The 20,379-nt window shown below is 40.9% G+C and overlaps 2 protein-coding genes across 4 annotated transcripts in view; one reads left to right on the top strand and one right to left on the bottom strand.

The window, feature by feature from the left end:
* The window catches only part of EEA1 (early endosome antigen 1), a 236,008-nt gene that overhangs the window by 60,665 nt on the left and 154,964 nt on the right, over positions 1 to 20,379 (top strand). Inside the window, exons 29-30 of one of the 3 annotated variants that reach the window (XM_066183367.1) lie at positions 497 to 628; positions 1,409 to 7,214. In XM_066183367.1, the coding sequence (XP_066039464.1) occupies positions 497 to 619 (123 nt within the window). In that variant the 3' untranslated portion in view covers positions 620 to 628; positions 1,409 to 7,214. Of the gene's footprint in view, positions 1 to 496; positions 1,209 to 1,408; positions 7,215 to 20,379 lie in introns of those variants that run through there. The other 2 variants (XR_010720805.1, XM_066183369.1) reach the window with 2 other exon arrangements.
* Positions 8,930 to 20,379, bottom strand: part of PLEKHG7 (pleckstrin homology and RhoGEF domain containing G7) — a 30,439-nt gene continuing 18,989 nt past the window's right edge. The window contains exons 10-16 of the mRNA XM_066183370.1: positions 18,891 to 19,065; positions 17,397 to 17,512; positions 16,526 to 16,619; positions 15,973 to 16,052; positions 14,509 to 14,668; positions 10,509 to 10,606; positions 8,930 to 9,025 (exon numbers count right to left, since the gene is read on the bottom strand). Of these exons, the coding sequence (XP_066039467.1) occupies positions 8,930 to 9,025; positions 10,509 to 10,606; positions 14,509 to 14,668; positions 15,973 to 16,052; positions 16,526 to 16,619; positions 17,397 to 17,512; positions 18,891 to 19,065 (819 nt within the window). The remainder of the gene's footprint in view (positions 9,026 to 10,508; positions 10,607 to 14,508; positions 14,669 to 15,972; positions 16,053 to 16,525; positions 16,620 to 17,396; positions 17,513 to 18,890; positions 19,066 to 20,379) is intronic.

Here is a 20,379-nt window from a genome sequence, read left to right as displayed (position 1 = left end):
TAGATGAGGGATATTTGTAAGGTTCATTTTTGCAGAGCTTCCTGATACAGTCCTAGGTGATTCCCCCTGGCCTGCACTATTTTGGTGATGTTTTTTGGGTAGTCTTTGATCGAAGGCTGATCGATCCTTTGATTCAAGGATACTTCTCAATGTGAAAGCAGGTAATTATATATAAGAAGAATGTATTTCATGTGACCAGGCCACGTTCAAGAGAACAAATTCAAGAAGAGGATGAACTTACCCATCTATTTTCTGAAACTGGTATAGTCTCTTAACACAGTGAAGCACTTCAGAATGTTTTACTCATATACCCTTTAGAAAGGATTTACTCAAATGATGTTCTCTGTGCTATGTAACTGCCAATTAAAAATTAAGACTAATTTTTGAAACATGAGAGTTGATTTGGCTGAGAGTTGTCTTGGCATGATGATGATCTCTACTAGTGATCACTGCTCTACCACTGATGTTCAGCATGTATGTTTCTTCTCTTTTGCAGCATCACTGTAGACAGTGTGGAAATATCTTTTGTGCCGAGTGCTCAGCAAAGAATGCCTTAACTCCTTCTTCCAAGAAGCCTGTCCGAGTCTGTGATACTTGCTTTAATGACTTGCAAGGATAACTGGCTATCGTGAGTGACAAAGAAATGTTACACTAAAATTTGCTATTTCTGTTGATGCACTTCATTCAGCACTCAGACTACTATTCAGTTTGGACAATGATTGTAACACTTGGCAAAATCTAGTATATTTTAAAATGTTTATTGATACCAAGCAAAACTATTGTATTTTTTTGTGAGACATGGGCTCAGATCATCCATAGCTTACCGACATTAATCATGGAAAGAGCTTTTATGTCTAGATTAGAAATATCCAGTTATTTGTAAATAAAGTTTAAACAGAGGAGTAACAATGTATTTTTTTATCTTTTATTTTTTTGTTCAAGAGAAACAGCATTTATGTGATATTGAAGTTTATTCTTGTTTCCTTCAAAGAAAAAGGAAGATGCAAAAACTTGTGAGGATTTTATGTATCCAATGTTGCTGTAAAAACATAACTAATTGTTGCATTTGATTGCATATCTGATGGTCTTTATAACCTCCTGTGATTTTGTTTTTTTTCTATCTCTCTGGTTGTTGCATTTTTCTCTTTAAAGTTTGAACTCCACAGTGAGGGAAATGGCTGGACTCAACTTCAACTCAGTTTTATTTGCCCACTTGTAGTATCAGCGCCCAAGTCCTTATCCAATACAGCACTTGGGTTCTGGAACATCTTTACACATACTGTATTGCATAGTTGGTGTGTGAGTGCATCTGTCTCTCTGAGAGAGTATGTGTGAATGAATGAGGAGACAAAATTTATCTGGCATTGTAGCAATATTATATGATACATTTTAATATTTCATCCCACAGTGATTGATTTCACTTCTGCGAATTTGGTTGACACCTATTAATATTCAAGAAACCCTAACCATGTGGGTTTTAAAAAGCAGAAAACAATGCTGGTGGAAGCCTGTAGCACATCTCTGCCCCTGCCCCTGCCCATGCCCTGGAAGCACTGAGAGATTGCTGCTGTTCTAAGGGGCATACAGGCCTTCCAAGCCAGGTATCCAACCAAGAAAAAGTATTTTTTGAAACAGCTGTAGTTTTTCTGGGCTTTTCTTCTGTCCCTTCCATCAGCTTTTTGGTGGAAGAAGCTGAACTCCTGCTACACCTAACAAACCTCACTTTTCCATTACTCCATCTGACCCCCGTTACCAGGGGCTCTGAAGTGTTATGTTAGTTATGTGATTTAGTCTTCTTAGAATGGAAAACTGGCTTTGTCATAAGCCAAGCAGCTCTAAGAGGCCAAAATATATGACTATAAATATTTATTCATATTTTCTGTATTGGGAACAGAAGTTTCTTGTACAGTTCATGTGGGCTCCAGACTTCTTTTTTGTTGTGATTTTGTTTGCACCTCTTCAGTTTTTGCTTTCCTGTCTCTAACTTTTCTTCCCTTTTTACCTGGTGTTTCAAAACCCTTAAGATTATTTCTTCTAAGCAGGGGTTATGCCTTCCAATATTTAGGAATTTTTTGTCTTAAGTACCCTAATAAATGCTCAAATGCTTCAGCATCTTACCAAATTTTGCCAGCTGTTCAGAGAAAAAGGTTGTGCCCTGAATTCCTCTACTTCTTTCCTGAGGCGAGGAATCAAATTCTGTCACAATGATGGTAGCTTAGTCATCATTAGGAAGATCATTTGTTTGCTTTTATCATTTGTCATCATTTGTTTGCTTTTATTTAGTTACAACTCTTTATGTGAATGAAGAAGTTTTTATACAAAATGTCTTGTCTTGATTAACTGTCCAATGAAGAAAATTCATCCCTCTACTCCAGAAGTAGAGATCTATATGTTTCATATTCCCTTTTAACTTACCCAGCAAGTTCTACATTTGCACTGTCAAGGAGTTTTCTTAAAATTCAGTTCTTATTTCCCAAAAGCCAACTGAATGATGTAACTTGTTCTTGTCACTGTGTAAGGGTTGGGGCTACAACTGTGGTTCACACAAAACACTGATGTGCTTTTCTGGTTTGAACTTGAGAGTTGCCTGCTCAAAAAAAACCAACTGCTGCAACAATTCCATATGAACAGAGCCTCTGGGCTCTCTGTTTCTCCTCATCAGTGTAACTGTTTGGCATAAGAATCTTTTGAATAGAAAATATGAACAGAATCTCTGCCTCTGGGATTTTTTTTTTCAATTTATTTGTTTACCGAGAGAAACCAAAAAAATTCTTTAGTCTTTGTTTGTCTGACTTTAGAAATGTGGAAAAAGTAGAGATGTGACAGTCATGCTCCAGCCTATATGCCTTCTGTCCTTTTGTGTAACACACAAGAGCCTTATTCTGTTCTTAGGGTGAAGGACAGCCACATGGAATAGGAGAGATTTTGGGAGGGAAGGGAGAAAATTCCCACAGCCGCCTAAGATCAAAACGCATGAGGTAGAAGAAGATGGAGATCTTTCAGGGGAGCTAGGAAAGTGATTTGAAGATTCAGTTGTATTGAGGCCTTTTGATTGGGAATGTGTGAAAGCTCAGGAGAGACATCTGCAGTGGTAGAAGCTCTGGAAGGGTTTTTAATTCAGCCTTTTGGGATGCCATTTTGTGAAGACCAGCAGAGTCACCTTTTTCAGCAGGCTGCTGAAGCAGTGCAGTTGGTTGACTGCAGATCACACCTTGGTGTGGAGTTCATCAGCTTCAGGGACAAAACCAGCTTGATTTTTGAAAGTTGCTTTTTGCTGGCCAGTTTATGTAACCAGCTTTTTGAGGGGATAGAAATACTTTTTGAGCACACATTTGTAGAGAGAAGGATTGTTAAAATCTGGAGGAACAGTGGGGTAGAAACTTTCATGCTTGAGCTTTGATTCTGTAGCAGTAGGTTATGATTTCTACAGCTTTTCACTGGGGTGAATTTATGACTTCATTGCTGAGTCTTATGCTCCTTCTTTTGTACTTGTAATTCTTAGTGCTGGTGTGTATTTGTTGACAAGTTGATGGTATACTGACTATAATACTTGGCTTCACTGCCAGGTTGGAAGATGAGTTCGAGCTCAATAAAATATCCTATAATAAGAGAAAGCGGAAGGTGAAAAACTGAATTTACAAATATGCTTGCAGAGTCTGATTGTTTTGATGGGCATGTTTCAGTAGGAACGTAGGCTTTTTGTTCCCCTGCCTTAAAATCTAAGTAGCAGGAAAACCAGGTAAAAAGCCTAGTGACTTTTACCACAGTAAAGTAAAGGATTCCAGGCAAAACAGTTTGATTCACTGATTTTCAGACTGCAGACACAGGAACAGAGGGGAAAACTAATAAAATGGGAGAAGAGATTGAGTCTTGGAACTGGAGGATGCACAGTGATGTGTTTTTGCAGCCTCAAGCAATAGGCAGATTGCTCTGATTCACTGGGGAGCAGCCATTGCAGAGGAAGAGGTGAAAATAATGGCAAAACCAGCACTCAAACCAGAAGGTCTGTGGGATCCTCAAGCAGCCTTTGTTTACTAGTCATTACTATGGCATCAGGAACGGACAGTGAAGTGCAGCCTTTGTTCTTGAAACTGTCCCATCTGCAGGATACTCTTTTAACTTCCTGGAGACACCACCTCTCTTCCCAGTCAAAGACCCATAGTCCATTGCATTTTTATTTTTTTTTGCCTCACAGATGCCAAATCCTACTGTTCCATTCTAGCCTCATGTCAGCAGTACTGGAGAAAGGTAGCATTGCAGAGGTCAGTGGCAGGCTTTTGATCTTAGCTGGCTCTGCTTCACTGTTATTTATTTCTTCTCCCCATGAACTCCCTAATGTAATCTTCCCCCTTCTGCAAAGGTTGAGTGAAGAGGATAAAAGTAATGAGTCACAGTAGGAAAAGTTGCTGTCTGGAGATGAAGAGACAAAAGGAATTTTCTGCTGCAGCTTCCAACAGAGGCAAGAGGTTTAGAGGGATCTCATTTTTCAGCTGGCTTCACTCTCTGGCACAAGAGTCCAATGCTTTAGGGTGAAATGTGGGGTTTTTCCTCTTTTTTTGGAAGGTGTCAAGTAACCAAGTTGTCATGGAGTGTGGAGCACAAGGTACACAAGAAGAATGAGTAACTACTTTTGTTGGCATTGGGACCATTAGGATTGTTTGTGGATCCTCACTGGAAAAGCTTGCTTATTAGTGAAGCAAGAAGGGATTTGGGAGCAGAAGCATAAAGTAACCTCTCTGTGTCTGTATTACCTGAGCCAGAACAATTGAGCTTCTTGTGCTAGATGTAGGAGAAGTGACATGCATAAAGGGACCTGGAAAACTCAACTGCTTTCCTGGATTGTTAAGTATCATTTAACCATGGAATGGGAACAAATGCTTGTTGCAAAACTTCAAAAAATTTATGGCCAGTACTCAGTGATGGACAGAAAAATGCTGGAGCTGAAGTTCAAATAGAATCTAAACTATGCCAAGAGGAATGATATCATGGCTTTAGCGTGTTGAAACTGATAAATTACTCTTCCAGGTACCACCCTTCCTGCTCTTATATTCTCAGAGAACTAGGAAACAGTTCTGTCATTTTCAATGTGCACTTTTTGCTGTCTAAGAGAACCTTCAGTAAGTGGAATGGCATCACATGCATTGCTTGTGTTAGCTGTAGTCATTGGACAGCAGGTTTAAAATCAGCTGGATTTTTCACTTTATATATTTGGCCCTAAGGAAAATTTCACAGTTCCTTTTACCAAAACCACAATCATCATCTGATAGCACATATAAACAAACAACATGTTGGTCACCCACGTCTTTGTAGAACTTAATTTTAAGATTATAAAATAAGAAAAAAACGAATTTTATGTATTTGCAAGGATCTTGCCAGTTGCTCATTTCTTTGGGTTTGAAATCTTGACCTCAGCATCTCCCTTTTAGAGTAAGTTTAAAATTATTGTCCAAACACAGCCTCTCCAAAAGCACTAATTGATGTACTTTTCAAAACCAGCTATAATTGCATATTAGTCCTGCAATGAAAATAGGGTTTCTGAGGTATTTTTCTGTTTCTTTTTAAAGGGACACTGAATAAAAAAGTTTGCATGTTTAGAGAGAACATTAGATACCACTTAAGTTCAAAATAATGAAGAGTGTGAGGTACTAGGTAATGTAACAAACTCTGCCTGTTGTCTGTAGCTCTCCACATACTATGCACTCACTTATGCAGTGGATAGAGAAGTGTCTGTGCATTTAGAGATTGATGAAGCCCTGCTACGCCGTTGGATCAATGTTGTATGAAAGCAGGAGCCTGAAAGGTGCATTTTCCAATTTTCCCTCCCCCGTGTCTGAAACTGAGCACCTAAACCAAATTCGTCTGTATTTCCTGCCTTTTTTTTTTTTTTTTTTTTTTTTTTTGGTAAAGAGGGCTGGGAAAGGATAGTCATTGTTATATGTCAACAGGTCGGTGCTGGCAGGTCCAGGCTACTGCTGTTGGGTTTATGGCAAAGTCCTCCATGATGCTGGAGCTTGATTCCTGGCACAAAAGGGATGTTTGAAAGAACGTCTTGCTGGGTTAGCAAATACCAGAACTTTTTATAGTACTATGTCCAAAATGCTGCTTGTATAGAAATAGTCACTTTTGTAAGAAAAGAAAAAAAGTCACAAAAAAAAAAAAATCACCCCCCCACCCCCCCCATCTGATGCCATTACATAAGATTTAATTTAAGCTACCTCTCAGTGTGAAATTCAAACGTTAGGTAAGTTTAATAAGGTTTTCTCACTGTCATGTTATGTAAAAGTTATAGTGAATGCCAAAATTGCAAAAGTTTGTCATCAAAAAGGAAAAGAGTCAAGTCTTACTTTTTTTTTTAATGTGCATTTGAAAATATCTAACAGTTTCAAGTTATTGTAAATTCTCTTAAAATCTTTTAACTTCTGTAGTTTCAACCTTGCAAACTCTAGCTGCTGGACAGGAAATAAATTAATAACCACCACAAGCTTTCATAATTATGGTCTGCTGGGTAAAACCAATTTTGTATGGAGCTTTGTCGTTTGGATACAGATAGCCTCAGTCACCAAATGTTACCATTCATTTGGTCGTGGTTTTTTTCTTCAGTACTCGAGATGTGAACTTGATGAATGGTGTTCTGTAATGGATGCGTGCCACAAATTACATGGTCTCGTTTGCCTCTTTTCTGACTTTTAATGATTAGTTTATTACTGCAGATGTGAATATTGTTCATACAGCTTAATTTCTGTATAATTGTATAAAATATAAATGGAAAAAAATATAAGTTTTTACTTGTTATTTAGAAGTAATGTATCATAAAAGACTTATGTTGCAGTTTTACTTACGGAGTACTGTACTTCTAAACTGGATCCTACCATTTTGGTAGGCATAGATAGATTATTTGCATGAGTCTGTTTTGGTTTTATTTCTTTCTAATTGAAGTTTGGTTCTCTTAAGTTCTATTTTCAGTGTTTGTGTTTACTACTTGTGATCATGTAGTTGTGCCTTACATTGTGGAAGAATTTAGTCCAGTGTGCACTGTAATTCTTAAACTCTGTGATCTGGGAGGTGGCTGTGGATTTGAATGGGAAGGTGACACCATGCGTCAACGGGTTCTGTATAAAGGATGATGAATTGTTGCTGAAATGTCATATTTGTTTTATAATCTGTTAAAGGAATGATTATTAATAATAATAATAAAAAATTAGACCTTTCTAATAGACCAGGTTATATCATTGAAAACTACCTTGTCCCATTTCAGACAGGAAAGCTGCTTTGAAATGGTGGATATATAGTTTTACGAATGAACTGCAGGGAAGCCACACATGTAAGAACAAGCTAAATGTTCCAGTTTAATCTTAGAGTTGCAGGGAGCTGCAGCGAACGAAGGCTTTCACATTCCTGAGGACGCAGTAATAATGTCTGTTTTTCAAATCTGTTTTTTTCACAGGTTAAATTCAGAGTAGTCTTTCCATTCCCAATAGCTGTGCAAGGCTGACGAATATTCCACATTTGGTGAAAGTCCTTCTGTCACTGGCTGTGTTCTGAAATCACATTCAATGCAGCTGGACAATTGGCATAACTGGAAGACTCAAAAGTAGCACTTGTTTAATTTTTTAGAGCAATAAAGGTCTCACTTGTGAAATGGAAAGTTCTTTCAGGGTAGAACTGTGTTGCAGAGAGATGCCAGATGGTTAACATGGGAGATCAGCCACTACTGAATTATGGAGGCACAACAAACCAACCCATGTTTAGCTATTGAAGCAGTGGCTCTGTGTAGATACAGAGAAAGATGGAGAGGAGAGGTCTCCTCTGAAAGGCAGTTTGAATTGGGAGGTCAATTTCTGCCTTTTCCCATCTCTTGGCACCACAGAAGAGCCTACTGAGCTTGTGTCTCCATGAAGACAAGCCTGTGTGTAAAATACATCCTTCCCCTGGGCTGCCCTCCTTGGAGACCTGCTGGTCTCCAGGAATGACTGCTTGTCTGGTAAAGTGAGTAGACCTGACTAAAGGTTGTTTTGGTAAAAAGTATACAAAGTGAAATACCCTCTTCCTTCTGCCAACACACAAAGCACAGACCTAAGTCTGTCAGTTGTGACTCCTCTGGACTTGTAATATCTTTGTCCTGTCAGCACTGGTTTCAGGATGCTGTGAGGTGCTGGTGAGCTCTCGGTGTGATGCAGTGTGCATCTGAGTCTGGGATCAGGGAGATGGAGCACTGCTATGTCAGTCGGGTTGTGGCGAGGTGTTGGTAGCTTGTGTGATGCCCTGGTGCAGATTTGTTGCACTCTGTTCTGCCCTCCTGCTTCACACATTCACCATTTGGCATGGAGCCTGATGGCTGTTCCTTTCCTGGGAAGCTGTGACAAAAACTTGCCCATGATAGACACAGGGGAAGAGCAGGAATTTGTGTATTACAGTGGCCAGGCTGTATCTGGAGAGCACTGGACCAGGTAAGTGCATATACACGTATACACATATACACACACTCAGTATTAATGCAAAAAATGTGACACTATAGGTTAGTGGATAGAGACATAAATATCAGAAGCTATGGCTACATAATTCTAATTTAATGAAATTTATTAATACAGTTTGAATGCTGCTATAACCCTTCTAAACTTCTCTGGTGAATAAGTTGTCCTTACCAACACAGGTTTTTTCCATTATGCTTTCTAGGAAATGACAAGCTATATTAAAGCTTCCCTGGATGGCAAGAGCCTTCCCTAGGTGAAGCAAAGAAGCATCTAGGAGCAATACATTTATTGCATGGCTCATTCCTCTCCTCCAGTTTATTTCTACATGGTGTGGTCTATGCGCCATACTTTTTTCAGGTTAAAAAACTGTTAGCTTCAGAGACCTAAGGCATTCTGAAATAACTACATTATCACCACAATAGTCTTCCACTGGCTCTGTCAGTGCAGTGCTGACGTTATTAAATTTCAGAGGATTCAAAAGCAGTGCTTTTCTTGGTTTCATGTTGTGTGATGTAATTGGAGATTGCTGTTTCTATCTGTGACATCCATGCTTTCTGTAGAAAGAAAATATATTTGTAAACCAAGAGAACATAAGAAATTTCCAGTAAGTCAGATGCATAAATATCTAGAGCCTTTAGTTTTATTCTCTCTTCAGGCTTGTGCTTATAATTGCTGAAGGAAACATGAATTATCCCGCAACTGAGACTCTCCCAGTTGTTCAGGCCATTACACGCTGCTGGAATCTGTGTCTGGGGCCAGGGATTTCCAGTGAATATTTCCATTTTTGTTTGGAAGGTAGGATTTTAATGCTCTGCCTGTAATGGTGAAGCATGTTGCAGGCCATTGCACCCCTTTTGGTGTAATTAGCTTAATGCTGTCCCTGCAGTTTGGGTTCCTCATTTTTCTGATCAAGACAGCTCCAGTGCTATCAGCATCACAAGTTCTGTCCCCCTCCAAGATCTGCCACGTGCTGCCAACTGAATTTCAGTTTCTATTATCATGCTGGCTGCATTCAGGTCTATGTTTGCTGTCATCCAGGTATGAGGATGGGGTGATGGAGAGATAATTTCAAATATGTAACTTCCTTCTCTCTGCTAGTCCAGATAGTCTGGTCACAGAAGTTGAGTTGTCTCTGAATTAGTGTGATTGGATGTTGGACTAACCCTAAAAGGATTTATCCTTTGGACTGAAACCTTTAAAGGGCCCTTTCAACCCAAACTGTTCTATGATTCTATGACATTGAGAAGATGGTAGCCCTGGTATGAAGGCAGTTTTGGAAAGGGAAGGTCATATTTCAGTAACACGAGAAAGTAATGACTTCTTGAGTGGGATAGCTATTCCAAGTACCAGCCAGTGACTTGAAAATGGGAAGAATTCACTCAGTGCTTCTCTTAGAAAAATTCACTCACCATTTATTTGTAAGAATTAGTACTAGTGGTGGTCAAATTTCTGTGCATTAGGTATTAGGGAAATTCAACTTACATGAGAAAGCAAAATACTGCAAAGTGCCTGACACACTTTCAGATGTTATACACAGTGCTGTTACTAGAAATGTGACATGGTGTGAAAATGAGGGGTAGATTTATAGAACAGTGGAATTAATCATACCATCTGTACAGTCATGTTGTGAATAGATAAGCATGAGACAGTTTTCTGATTAGAGTACTACTGCATGCGAGTTGGGTGTAGCGGGGCTTGTTTTCGTGTTGACTTCTCTGGAGGGGATGACCATCTTCTGTGACACAAGAAATGGATTTTTTTTCCTTTTTTTAGCAATCAGAATTGATAATGTTTTTCAACAAGAATCTGAGCTGCTATCAACCCTGATAGAAAATTGGAACATGTTCAGCAGCAAAAATTCTGTAACAAATATGTGAGCCAGAGCACTGGGGTGTTATTTTGTTTTGTTTTAGTTTTGGTCAAGTGTCACAACTGTAAGAGATGCTTATCACAGCACGACCACTTTTAGGCTGCCACCCTCCTTTAGGGAAAGCATAGTTGTGTAATTAGAGAAGACAAAAAAGATGTGTTACCTACCTTGGCAGTCTCTGACTGAGCTTGTAGCAAGAAGACTGCTATGCACTGCTGATATCTGTTCTCGTGCTGAATTAGAAAAGCATTTCGCAGGCTGAAGACTGGAAAAATGTAAAGAAGTGGTATAAATGCACCTCATACAATTGTCAGTCCAATTTTAAATCACATTGATTATGACTGAAGAAATTATACATGAAAGCATCTTTTCTGATTTCTAAGAGGGCAATTGTACCCTCATAGGGTGAGTTAATTTTGTTGCGTAGAAAGCTTTCTTATTTCAAAGTTAATTTCACTTGTATTTGTTTTATTTTTAATTGCTTCATCATGGTGCAGCTCAGGTGCTTTTGAATCTACCTGAGGATCATTAAGAAATATTTCCCTTCAAAGTGGCCTAAATCATTACTGAAGTTAGAGAAAAACAAATACCAAAAACTAATAAGAGGTCCCATTTTTATTTTATTTAAGTAAGTCCGTGTGATGGCTGGCACATGGGGAAGTGGTTGCACTCAGGCTAGTGCTGGCTTTGAGTTTTGCCTGGGCACGTGCCTGAGCTGGTGCTCCTGGGATGCCCTGGTTTGCTGCCAGCAGCCAGGCATGTTGCCTGTTTCCTGCCAAACTTTTGTTCCTGAAGATGACTGTGAGTGTCATGTAGTGAGTTCTTTTGCAAGGGGACAAAGTGACACCAGTGTCACACATCTGGAATAAAGGGAGGGCTTAAGTCGACTAGTGATTTTCTAGTCAGAAAGTATGTTGCTGCTTACAACCTTCAGAGCTGGGTTCCTACTATTATATTTACATGTACCTCTTGTACAAGGTCACGGTGTTTGCAGATAGTTCTGCTTTTAGGGTACCTTCCTGGTGTTATGAACACATCATTTTATCTTCTATCCCTTCACTAATGCCTAGAAGGCTGTGGACAAGAATTATTCTTCATAATTATCTTGCCTGCTGCCAAAAGGGTATTTCTGGGATTTTTTTTCTAGTACTGCACTGAGCATTGTGTATTTTCAAATGATGATGTCAACCCTCAGCTAACTAATGGATGCCAAAGTACTTGCTAGATCAAAACCCAGGATTTCATTTATGATTAATGTGATGGATCACATAACTTTTCTGAGAACATGCTAAGTAATCTTTTAGTGCCACCAGTAATAAAAGTCTCTTTGAGACTGCAGATATATTGGCAACATTCCCCAAGGTCACACATTCCAGACAATATTAAATACTATTTTTTCTCCTGCAAAGGGACATTTTCTGTTGACATTGGAATGTTTGCTTGTTGTTCTACACAGAATGGTGGGAATATGAAATGCAATCTCCCTATGGTAATTTTTCTCACTGTTTTTATTGAACCTCACCCCAAGGAGTCCCATATTAGGATGGGACTTCCAAGGTCTTATAAGACTACAAGTGAGTACCAGAGACTGCCATGGCTACAGCTGTAATAAAGCTGGTAGGTAGGAATATATGGGAGAGAAGTCAAGCAGTGAGGCTGAGGGTGCAGGGAAGGGTCATAACCAGTGGACAGAGTCTAGGCTGGAATGCAGAAGGCAGCTTTTTCTATTCTGATGGTTGCAGCTGGACAACAGAGATGGAAAGAACCTGGTTAGGAATCTCTATGGGAAATGCTGGCTTGGGAAAAACAAAACAAAACAAAAAACCCCCCAAAATACTATTTCCATCTCCATTATGGTTTTTATGGTCAATCTATTAGGTGCAAACTGGAGGGTGGCTGCACTGCCTTCTCCAGCACCCAGGAACTGTTGGCCTTGCATTCAGCCTGGACTTACATGGGGTGTGGGGCTGCCCTCCCCTCCACCCTGCAGGCAAGAGGTGCCTGATACATGTGCTCCTTTTCTTCTGGTCTGGTGGGGGGATTTATTAGGCAGGCAGACAGTGCCTGGAACATGTTTTTAAAAAGGTTGTTATTCTTTGTGTTCATCCCCTTATCTCCTCTTTAGTAATTTGCCTTTTATTGCCTACCTTTATATCCTCTCAGCATTGATGCTGAATGCTAAATAGTCTCTTTGAATGTATTTCAAAGTTATCGTAAATTTTACAGACTCATATCTATTGCTTTCTCACAGAGCACTGTAGCTTCCTAAGCTTTTCCTCTCAGTCTTTAGGATTAGGATGAACCTGGAGCCCAGAGATTTGTATTTCTTTTCATCCTCTTTGATATAGGAGGCTCCTGTGATCTTGACAGCATTAGGCTGAATCAATGAATCATTAAGGCTGGAAAAGACCTCCAAAATCATTGAGTCCAGCCTTTGACTGAACACCACCATGTCAGCTAGACCACAGCACTAAGTGGCACCTCCAGTCATTTCTTGACCACTTCCAGGGGTGCTGACGCTTCCACCTCCCTGGGCAGCCTGTTCCAATCCTTAACCATCCTTTCTGTGAAAAAATTCTGGTGTCCAACCTGAACCTCTCCTGGTGCAACTTAAGGCCATTTCCTTTTGTCTCATCACTGGGAGTAGAGGCCGCCCCCCACCTGGCTACAGCATCTTTTCAGGTGGTTGCAGGGAGTGATGATGTCGTCCCTTTTCCCCAGGTTAAACACCCCCAGATTCCTCAGCCACTCCTTTTAGAACTTACTCTTGAGATCCTCCCCTAGCTTCACTGCTCTTCCCTGGACACACACTGGATTCTCAATATCCTTTTTGTAGTGAGTGGCCCAGAACTGGACACAGAATTTTAGGTGTGGCGTTACCAGTGTCAAGTACAGATCTCTTCCCTAGTCCTGGCAACATTATTGCTTGTACAGGCCAGGATGCCATTGGGCTGCTTGGCCACCTGGGCACATACTGGCTCATGTTCACCTGGCTGTCAACCAGCACCTCCAGGTTCTTTTCATCTGGGCTGCTTTCCAGCCACTCTTTGCCAAGCTCATAGTGCTGCATGGTGGTGATGTGACTGAAGTGCAGCACATGGCACTTCCCCTCACTGAATCTCATGCAGTTGGCCTCAGCCCATCGATGCAGCTTGTCTAGATCCCTCTGCAGGGCCTTCCTACCTCCCAGTGGATCAACACTCCCAACCAAATTAATGCCATCTATGAACTGACTAAGGGTTCCCTCGCTCCCCTCATCCAGGTCTTTTATAAAGGTGTTAAACAGGACCAGCACCAGTACTGAGCCCTGGGGAACATCACTAGTGACTGGCCACCAACTGGGTTTGGCACCATTTACCATCAAGGTGAGGTATGTGAGAGTCTGCTGTGTCAGTGGCTCAGACCAAGGGGAGGCCTGATGTTTCATGCCTGCTCCCCAGCCCAAAATCTTATTTTGTGACTTCAGGAACCTTGTTTTTGGCAGGGTAAGGCTGGTCACTCGCTGTGGCAGTCAGCCCTCCTTCACTCCACACCCAACATCACAGCAGCAGGGATAGGAGGCGTATTCCCCAGTGATGCATTTGGATGTCTGAGAGCAAGGAAGTGTTGATATATGGTGGGTGATTTCCATCCTCTCGAGAGCTGGTGGAGATGTGAGTGGGAGCAGTAGAGGGAGGTAAATCTCCTTTCCAGCCTCCTTGTGAATGGCTGTTGTGTATGTGGGAGGACACTCAGGAGAACAATGTAGTGGTACAGCTGAGGAAATGCTGCATAACTAGTATGGAATTGAAAACGTTCTTGGGAAAGATGCCCGGGATTTGACAGAGCATGTTAGGACACTTAGGACAAGGGAATGCTTGGCTTGTGAGAAAGAAGTCGTTGGAGTCTTGATAGCTCCTTTGGGGTGAATGGATAACAGGTGACAGTCACTGGTGTGTGAGTCACTGCTGGCAGCAGGGGGCTCGGGCTGTGAAGTCTGAGGCAGCAGCTCATTCCTCTCAGCAGGAGCAGGGCTGTGATGCCAGGCAGTGCTGAGGCACCAGTGTTCACACTCCAGGCATCTGGGGGCGGTCTGTGGGCAAACTGCAGCTTGTCCTTGCGCTACCACACACACAGTGCATTTACATGGTGCTTATGAAGGCATTTCAAGGGCATGCAGGCACATACCTGTAACTTGGATGGGTTCAACATTTTTCAGTATGAGTCTGTCTAGTGGGATGGGCTGGTCTAGGACTGTGCAAAATCCCCCCTCTCTTATGAAAGACTGCAGCTCAGGAGTGAGGGAAGGACAGACAGGGATTAAGCTGGTGTCTGAGCCTCCATATTTCTGGGAATAGAAAATGAAGCTGGTTAGCAGGTTGTCTGCCATCTGCTCATGAATTATAGGCACTAAACAACTCTAAATTACGTGCTTTCTCTTATCAAATATACAGAGACAGCTGATTTGCCTGAAGAATCTTAGAAAAACTGACTGGTACCTGGAGCTCTCCTGCAAGGTCACACTTTGCATTAAAAAGCTGCCAAAGAAACACCAGTCCACAAATAGAAGACAGTCATAGGCATTCCAAAAGCATTTCTGCCCTTTCCCTCCTTGTTTTAATAGCAGGTTTTTTCCTCCATTCCTTGGGGGTAAGTTTCCTCATCTTCCCTCATGTATATGCACAAGATAGAATTCCCAGAGCTCCAGATGAGTTGCAGCCCCTTCACAGAAGGTTCACCAACAGATGTACATGGGACAACCCTCAAAGAGATTTGCCTAAGGGTACCAGGTCCCTTGAATTTCTGCTTCCTTCACCAACCCCATTGCTAAGGGATGGGGCTGCTAGTCTAAAACCTCTCACTGCATGCTTTCTCTATCCCCTTTCTCCCTAAAGCAGAACACCTGCCTCTTAAAAAAAATCCCCCAAAACCTAGGAGATTTATCATTAGGCTCTTTTAGACTCAGTTTACATCAGTTTCATAAAGTTAATTAGCTAAATGCACTCCTACACTGAAGCTTTAGGAATTTCAGGTCATCCAGTTCTTCTGCTGGCTTCTAAATAGGTATTTATAATCTATAGAACTCTATAGAATCATTCATCAAGAAACATTTTTCTTAAAAGGAGTTGTTATATCTCAATTTTAAACTTGGGGAAATGAAGGCAAAGAGAGGACAACAAGCAGTGTAGCCAATTTTCCAACATTTTAGCCTTTCCCTGTTTTTGTTTTGTTTTGTTTTGTTTTCTTTTTTGTTTTCTTCTTTAAATTTTTTTTTTTTTTGCATTCCAGTGGTTCTGATATCTCTGGGATAAAAAATTCTGAGGTTGCAGGGACCATTAGAAAAGGTCTTGCATTCCTGAAAGTTTTTTGAGCTTTAGGAATCCAGCACATCAGAACAACATCAGGAAGATATTAAGGTCTTGTAATGTAAGTTCTGCCTGTAATAGTGTTCCTGCTCCATACTGAGCCTAGAAACAGGCTTTTGAGTCAGTGTTACGGTTTGCTAGTCACATAAGGAAGCATCAGCTGTTCTTCATGCTGATTAGTCATCTTGTATTTTTATAATTAGATCGATCTTCCAAAGTACATTCAAAATCCTTCCAAAAGCTAAAAAATATAACTGCAACCATGCATATCTGCAGACATTATTACCTTTTTGTTACGTTTAATTTTGGTAATCAGTAAGAAATCTTCAAATAAAAAGAGGTAGACGTCAAGGAGTCTTGTGCTTTCTGAGAAGGAGAACAAAAAAAAATCAGTGTTATGGTGTGATTATTTTGAGCAATTGCTACTTCTAAGATGAGGCACACCTGTGAATCACTGCACCTTACAGAGTACATTTAACAAAGAAGCCTTGTTCCAGTGTAGTTCACAACTACTCATCCTCCAGTCTGCATTCTCAAATGCACTAAATCATATATTTCTGTCATTTTGGCTACTAAACTTGTACCTTGTAGCAGCTACGTTATTCTGATAAAACAACTACTTGCTTGCCAGGAAAAAGGACAAGAAACAATCATACAGACTACTTATCCTGTTGGCAACTTGGCTGTATCTCAGTCTCTCTCTGATAAACTATACAGTTGTTTTTTCTTTCCTGCACCTGCCCAAATGCTGTTGCAGAGGTTCATTCTGGACCTGCCAAAACAATGTATAATTAATTCTGTTAAGCTATCTCTGGAGACCAGGAGATTCAGGACATTACCTGCTAGCATCAGCCTCCCTTCATGAAGGAGAAGTCTGTTTGCTGAAGACAAAAGGTTTTCACTCCTGTTTTCTCTTAAGTTTTGCTTCAAACACTTGACCCAAAAAAGAGAGAGAGAGAGAGAGAGAGAGAGAGAATGGGGAATCGTGCATAATGGATGATGAACTGGGAGGCAACCAGCAGCTAAACAAGATGAGCATATGTGTGTTCTTACCTCAAGCTAAGTGCATCACACAGCTGATAACTGAGCATTCCTATGTCTCCTCAGCAGTGCTACTGTTTAAATGTGTTTATGCTTTTGAAATGTTAAGCTGGGTTTTACTTTTCCAAATTGAGTTTAATAGTGTTTGCAGTCCTGTATGTGAACAGACATATTCCTTGAGATAAGACCTTGTTGATGTTACCTAGTGCTGCTTAAAGTCTCTCTGGGTAACGGGGTACCTACTACAGAAATGTGCACACACAAGTATGCCGTGTAATTTTTTGTAATGCAATTTAAGTGTAAATGGAAAGTTCTTTGGCTCAGCTTGAGAAGTGAAATAGGCAATTAATTTCTTCTTTATTGAATGCTGGCAATACTTATATCTATCCGGTTTCATTCTGTCCCCTAAAAGCAGATATGGTAGAGTCCTCCTGGACTGTATCATTGCCCTCTCTTGGATGCTAACTGAGAACTGCCGTCCAAGGCACTGTGTGTGTTCAGCTATGGTGCTTGCAGTGCCCAGGCTGCAGCTGCTCCTGTTAAAGCAGAGCCATCGCCACTAACTAGAATACAGACAACCAGCCAACTTTAGATCACACTATGAAGAAAGATAGGAAACTAAACCCTCCTCTAGAAAAAAAAAAAAAAAGTCCTTTAAAATCTGCTTACCTCTGGGACAAAGAACCTTTTGTCACGATCCCAGACCTGAGGCCAGATTATGACTTCTTGCAGCTGCCTGAACTTCTGAAAGTTGTCCAACCACTTGACTTTACCTTCCAGATCCCCTGAAATGTGTGAAACACCAGTTACTGCCAGGGCTGGCAAAAGCAGTCCTGTTTCTAGAAGATACTGAATACTGATTTTCTCCAGTGAAAGCTGAAGTACCTCACATGTGAGGCCCCAGATGAAATCTTGATCTCATTGTAAAAAATGCCTAAACTCTACTTTGATCAGCAGGGATAGAATTTCAGTTCATGCATTCAAAGATGCTTAAATTCACTGCTAAATGAAAAGGTTGTGTTTAATAATCTTTCTGGGGAATAGGAAATCATATAAAACTCAATTTAACTGTAATCTTAAAAATGTCTTCAAAAAAAGTCCTGTCATTCTAAACTGTCTGGTAAGTGAGAGAAAAATAATTTTCATTATATACAGCCTGACAAAAAGACTTGAAATTAATGAGAATTAATTTCAGTGGAAGTATTGCCAGAAGTGACTGACGTGAGGGTCCCTCAAAATGTGAAAAATGGGGACTGTGTCTTTGCTGATACAAGGCCATTATGGGGAAAGCTTTAATGGACCTGCAACTTAAATTTCAAGTCTTTGGGTGGAGTGGTATTGCAGATAATGGTTTCAGACACATACCTCCCCACCAGAAGGGGAGTGCTTGGGCAAAACTGTTCTTTATGTTGCTGGTTCACTGATCAAAAAATTAAGGCAGATCTTTGTCAGGTGTCTGTGGGTAAAGAGGGGTAACCCTTCTATCTTTGGTTTCCTTGATCCAGAGGTGTCTAATTTCTGGAAGGACCTATTTATTCTGCCAGTAATACTCTCCAGACATCCCATGCTATTTTGGGGCCACACCTAAAACTGCTGTTCCTACATATGTTAAATATATAAATATTATATATTTAAAACAAAATGCAGGGAAAAAATTTACACCTGCACCAGCCACTTGTTTTCTACAATAGCTAGAGAAAATCTGTAGCTGAGACAACTTTACAGAGTAGGACCCTGTCATTACTGAAAGGTCATGGACATAATATTCCCCTTGTGAGTGCAAATTTATCCTATTAAGGATCAGCCCTAAAAAAATCCTCCTTAGACATAAATCCAACTGAAAGGTTTCTTTGTCTGAGATCTTTCTTCATATGTTCCAATTTGAGATCTGCTTTTAATTGTTTGCCTGTCACTGCAGATGATTCTGAGAAAATACGTGTGACTCACTGATTTGGGAGTCCTGTGACATTGCTCAGAGAGGCTTTGACAGCACAAGGTGGCCCAAATCATTCCCTACAGAATGAGGGTCAGGAGGTACACACATCCTTGTTGCTTTACTGCAGAGACACTTGACCAATTCACACTTCAAAGGAGATGCACAAAAAAGCCACATAACTTTCTAATTTGTAACTGCATACATGACTTCTAACCTTTGTTACTTACTTATAGACTTTTCCACCTTCTCTTTAAGTGACTGGATAAAACTTTTCTCTGTTTCATCAGTGCTCCTCTTCCAGATGTTGTTGAGAAGGAGGGGATACCGTGTCAATCGATGCAGAGGAGCAACCAGGAGCTCTGGCAGATGCAACCGCTTGCACTGTTCATTTTGTTCACACCACTGCTGAAGACAAAGAGAATCTGCCTTAGGCTTTGGTTTCCTTCTGGCTAGGAGGTAGCAAACAGTTTTCTGCATCATTAACTGACTGCAACGAGACAGGGACTAATGAAAGATGAGTTTCTCAGTGAGAGCAAGGGCAGTATAGAGGCTCAGTATAAAGACAGAGGCTAATGAAAGATGAGTTTCTCACTTAGTGAGGACAAGGCCAGTGTAAAGGCTCTTGTCATAGTTTAACCCAGCAAGTATCTAAACCACACAGCCACTCATTTACTCTTCACTCCCTCCTGTGGGATGGGGAAGAGAAATGGGACATAAAAAATAAAGTTTGTAGTTTGAGATAAAGACAGTTTAATAGAATACAAATAGAAGGGGAAAAAATAACAGAATATATAAAACATGTGGTGCAGAATGCTCACCACCCACTGGTCAATGCCCAGCCAGTCCCAGAGCAGAGGCCCCCCAGCCAGCTTTCCCTCTAGCTTATATACTGAGCGTGACACCATATGCTATGGAGTACCCCTTGGGTCAGTTGGCGTCACATGATCTGGGTCTGTCCCCTCCCACCTTCTTGTGCCCACCAGACTCCTCACTGGTGGCGGTGAGAGACAGAATATCCTTGACTTAATGCAAACTGCTTAGCAACAAGTAAACATCAGTGTTTTACCAAGATTATGCTCATCTTAAATTCAAGCCACAACACTATACCAGCTACTAGGAACAAAATTAACACTATCCCAGCCAAGCTGAGGACAGCTCTCTACAGGGAAAATTCCATTGCCCCTTCAGATTCACTTTCAGCATTGCTGCTTACCATTCCAGATGCTGTGGCCTTGCTATCATATCAAGTAGGATGCTTATTTATCTGCTGTTCTAATTTGCTCAGGAAGATCTGAGAAAATGAACCTGAGTTAGGTTTGAAAGCCACCTTATATTTTAGGGTCACTGCTACTTGCCACTGGGGAACATTTTTCCTAGGCGTGGACATATGAAATCCTTGTCAGGGAGCAAGCAGTGTGAAACTCCAAGGCCCAAGCTGCAGAGCTTGCCTGTCCCAATAAGGTGTCCCAGTTTTGGGCTGCCTGTGAGAACAGCCCATACTTCAGGTTTCTCTTTCTAAGCCTGTAATGTGAAGATTAATCTTAAGTATTTACAGGACACACTGGTCTACTAATGAAGTCAGAAAGAGCAGAGCCTGAGATCCCCACCATTGCTCTGGCTGGAGTTGTTGCTTGAGGCAGATGCAATGTCAGCAAAGACAGAACCTGTTGTAGTGCTGCAACTGGATAAAGAGTCCACTGATAGCTCTTTCCAGCT

This window comes from Chamaea fasciata, unplaced genomic scaffold (genome assembly GCF_029207755.1).
Source record: "Chamaea fasciata isolate MVZ Bird 193981 ecotype frontalis unplaced genomic scaffold, bChaFas1.0.hap1 SCAF_5, whole genome shotgun sequence".
Lineage (NCBI taxonomy): Eukaryota > Metazoa > Chordata > Aves > Passeriformes > Sylviidae > Chamaea > Chamaea fasciata.
This window is presented reverse-complemented; position numbering and strand designations above follow the sequence as displayed.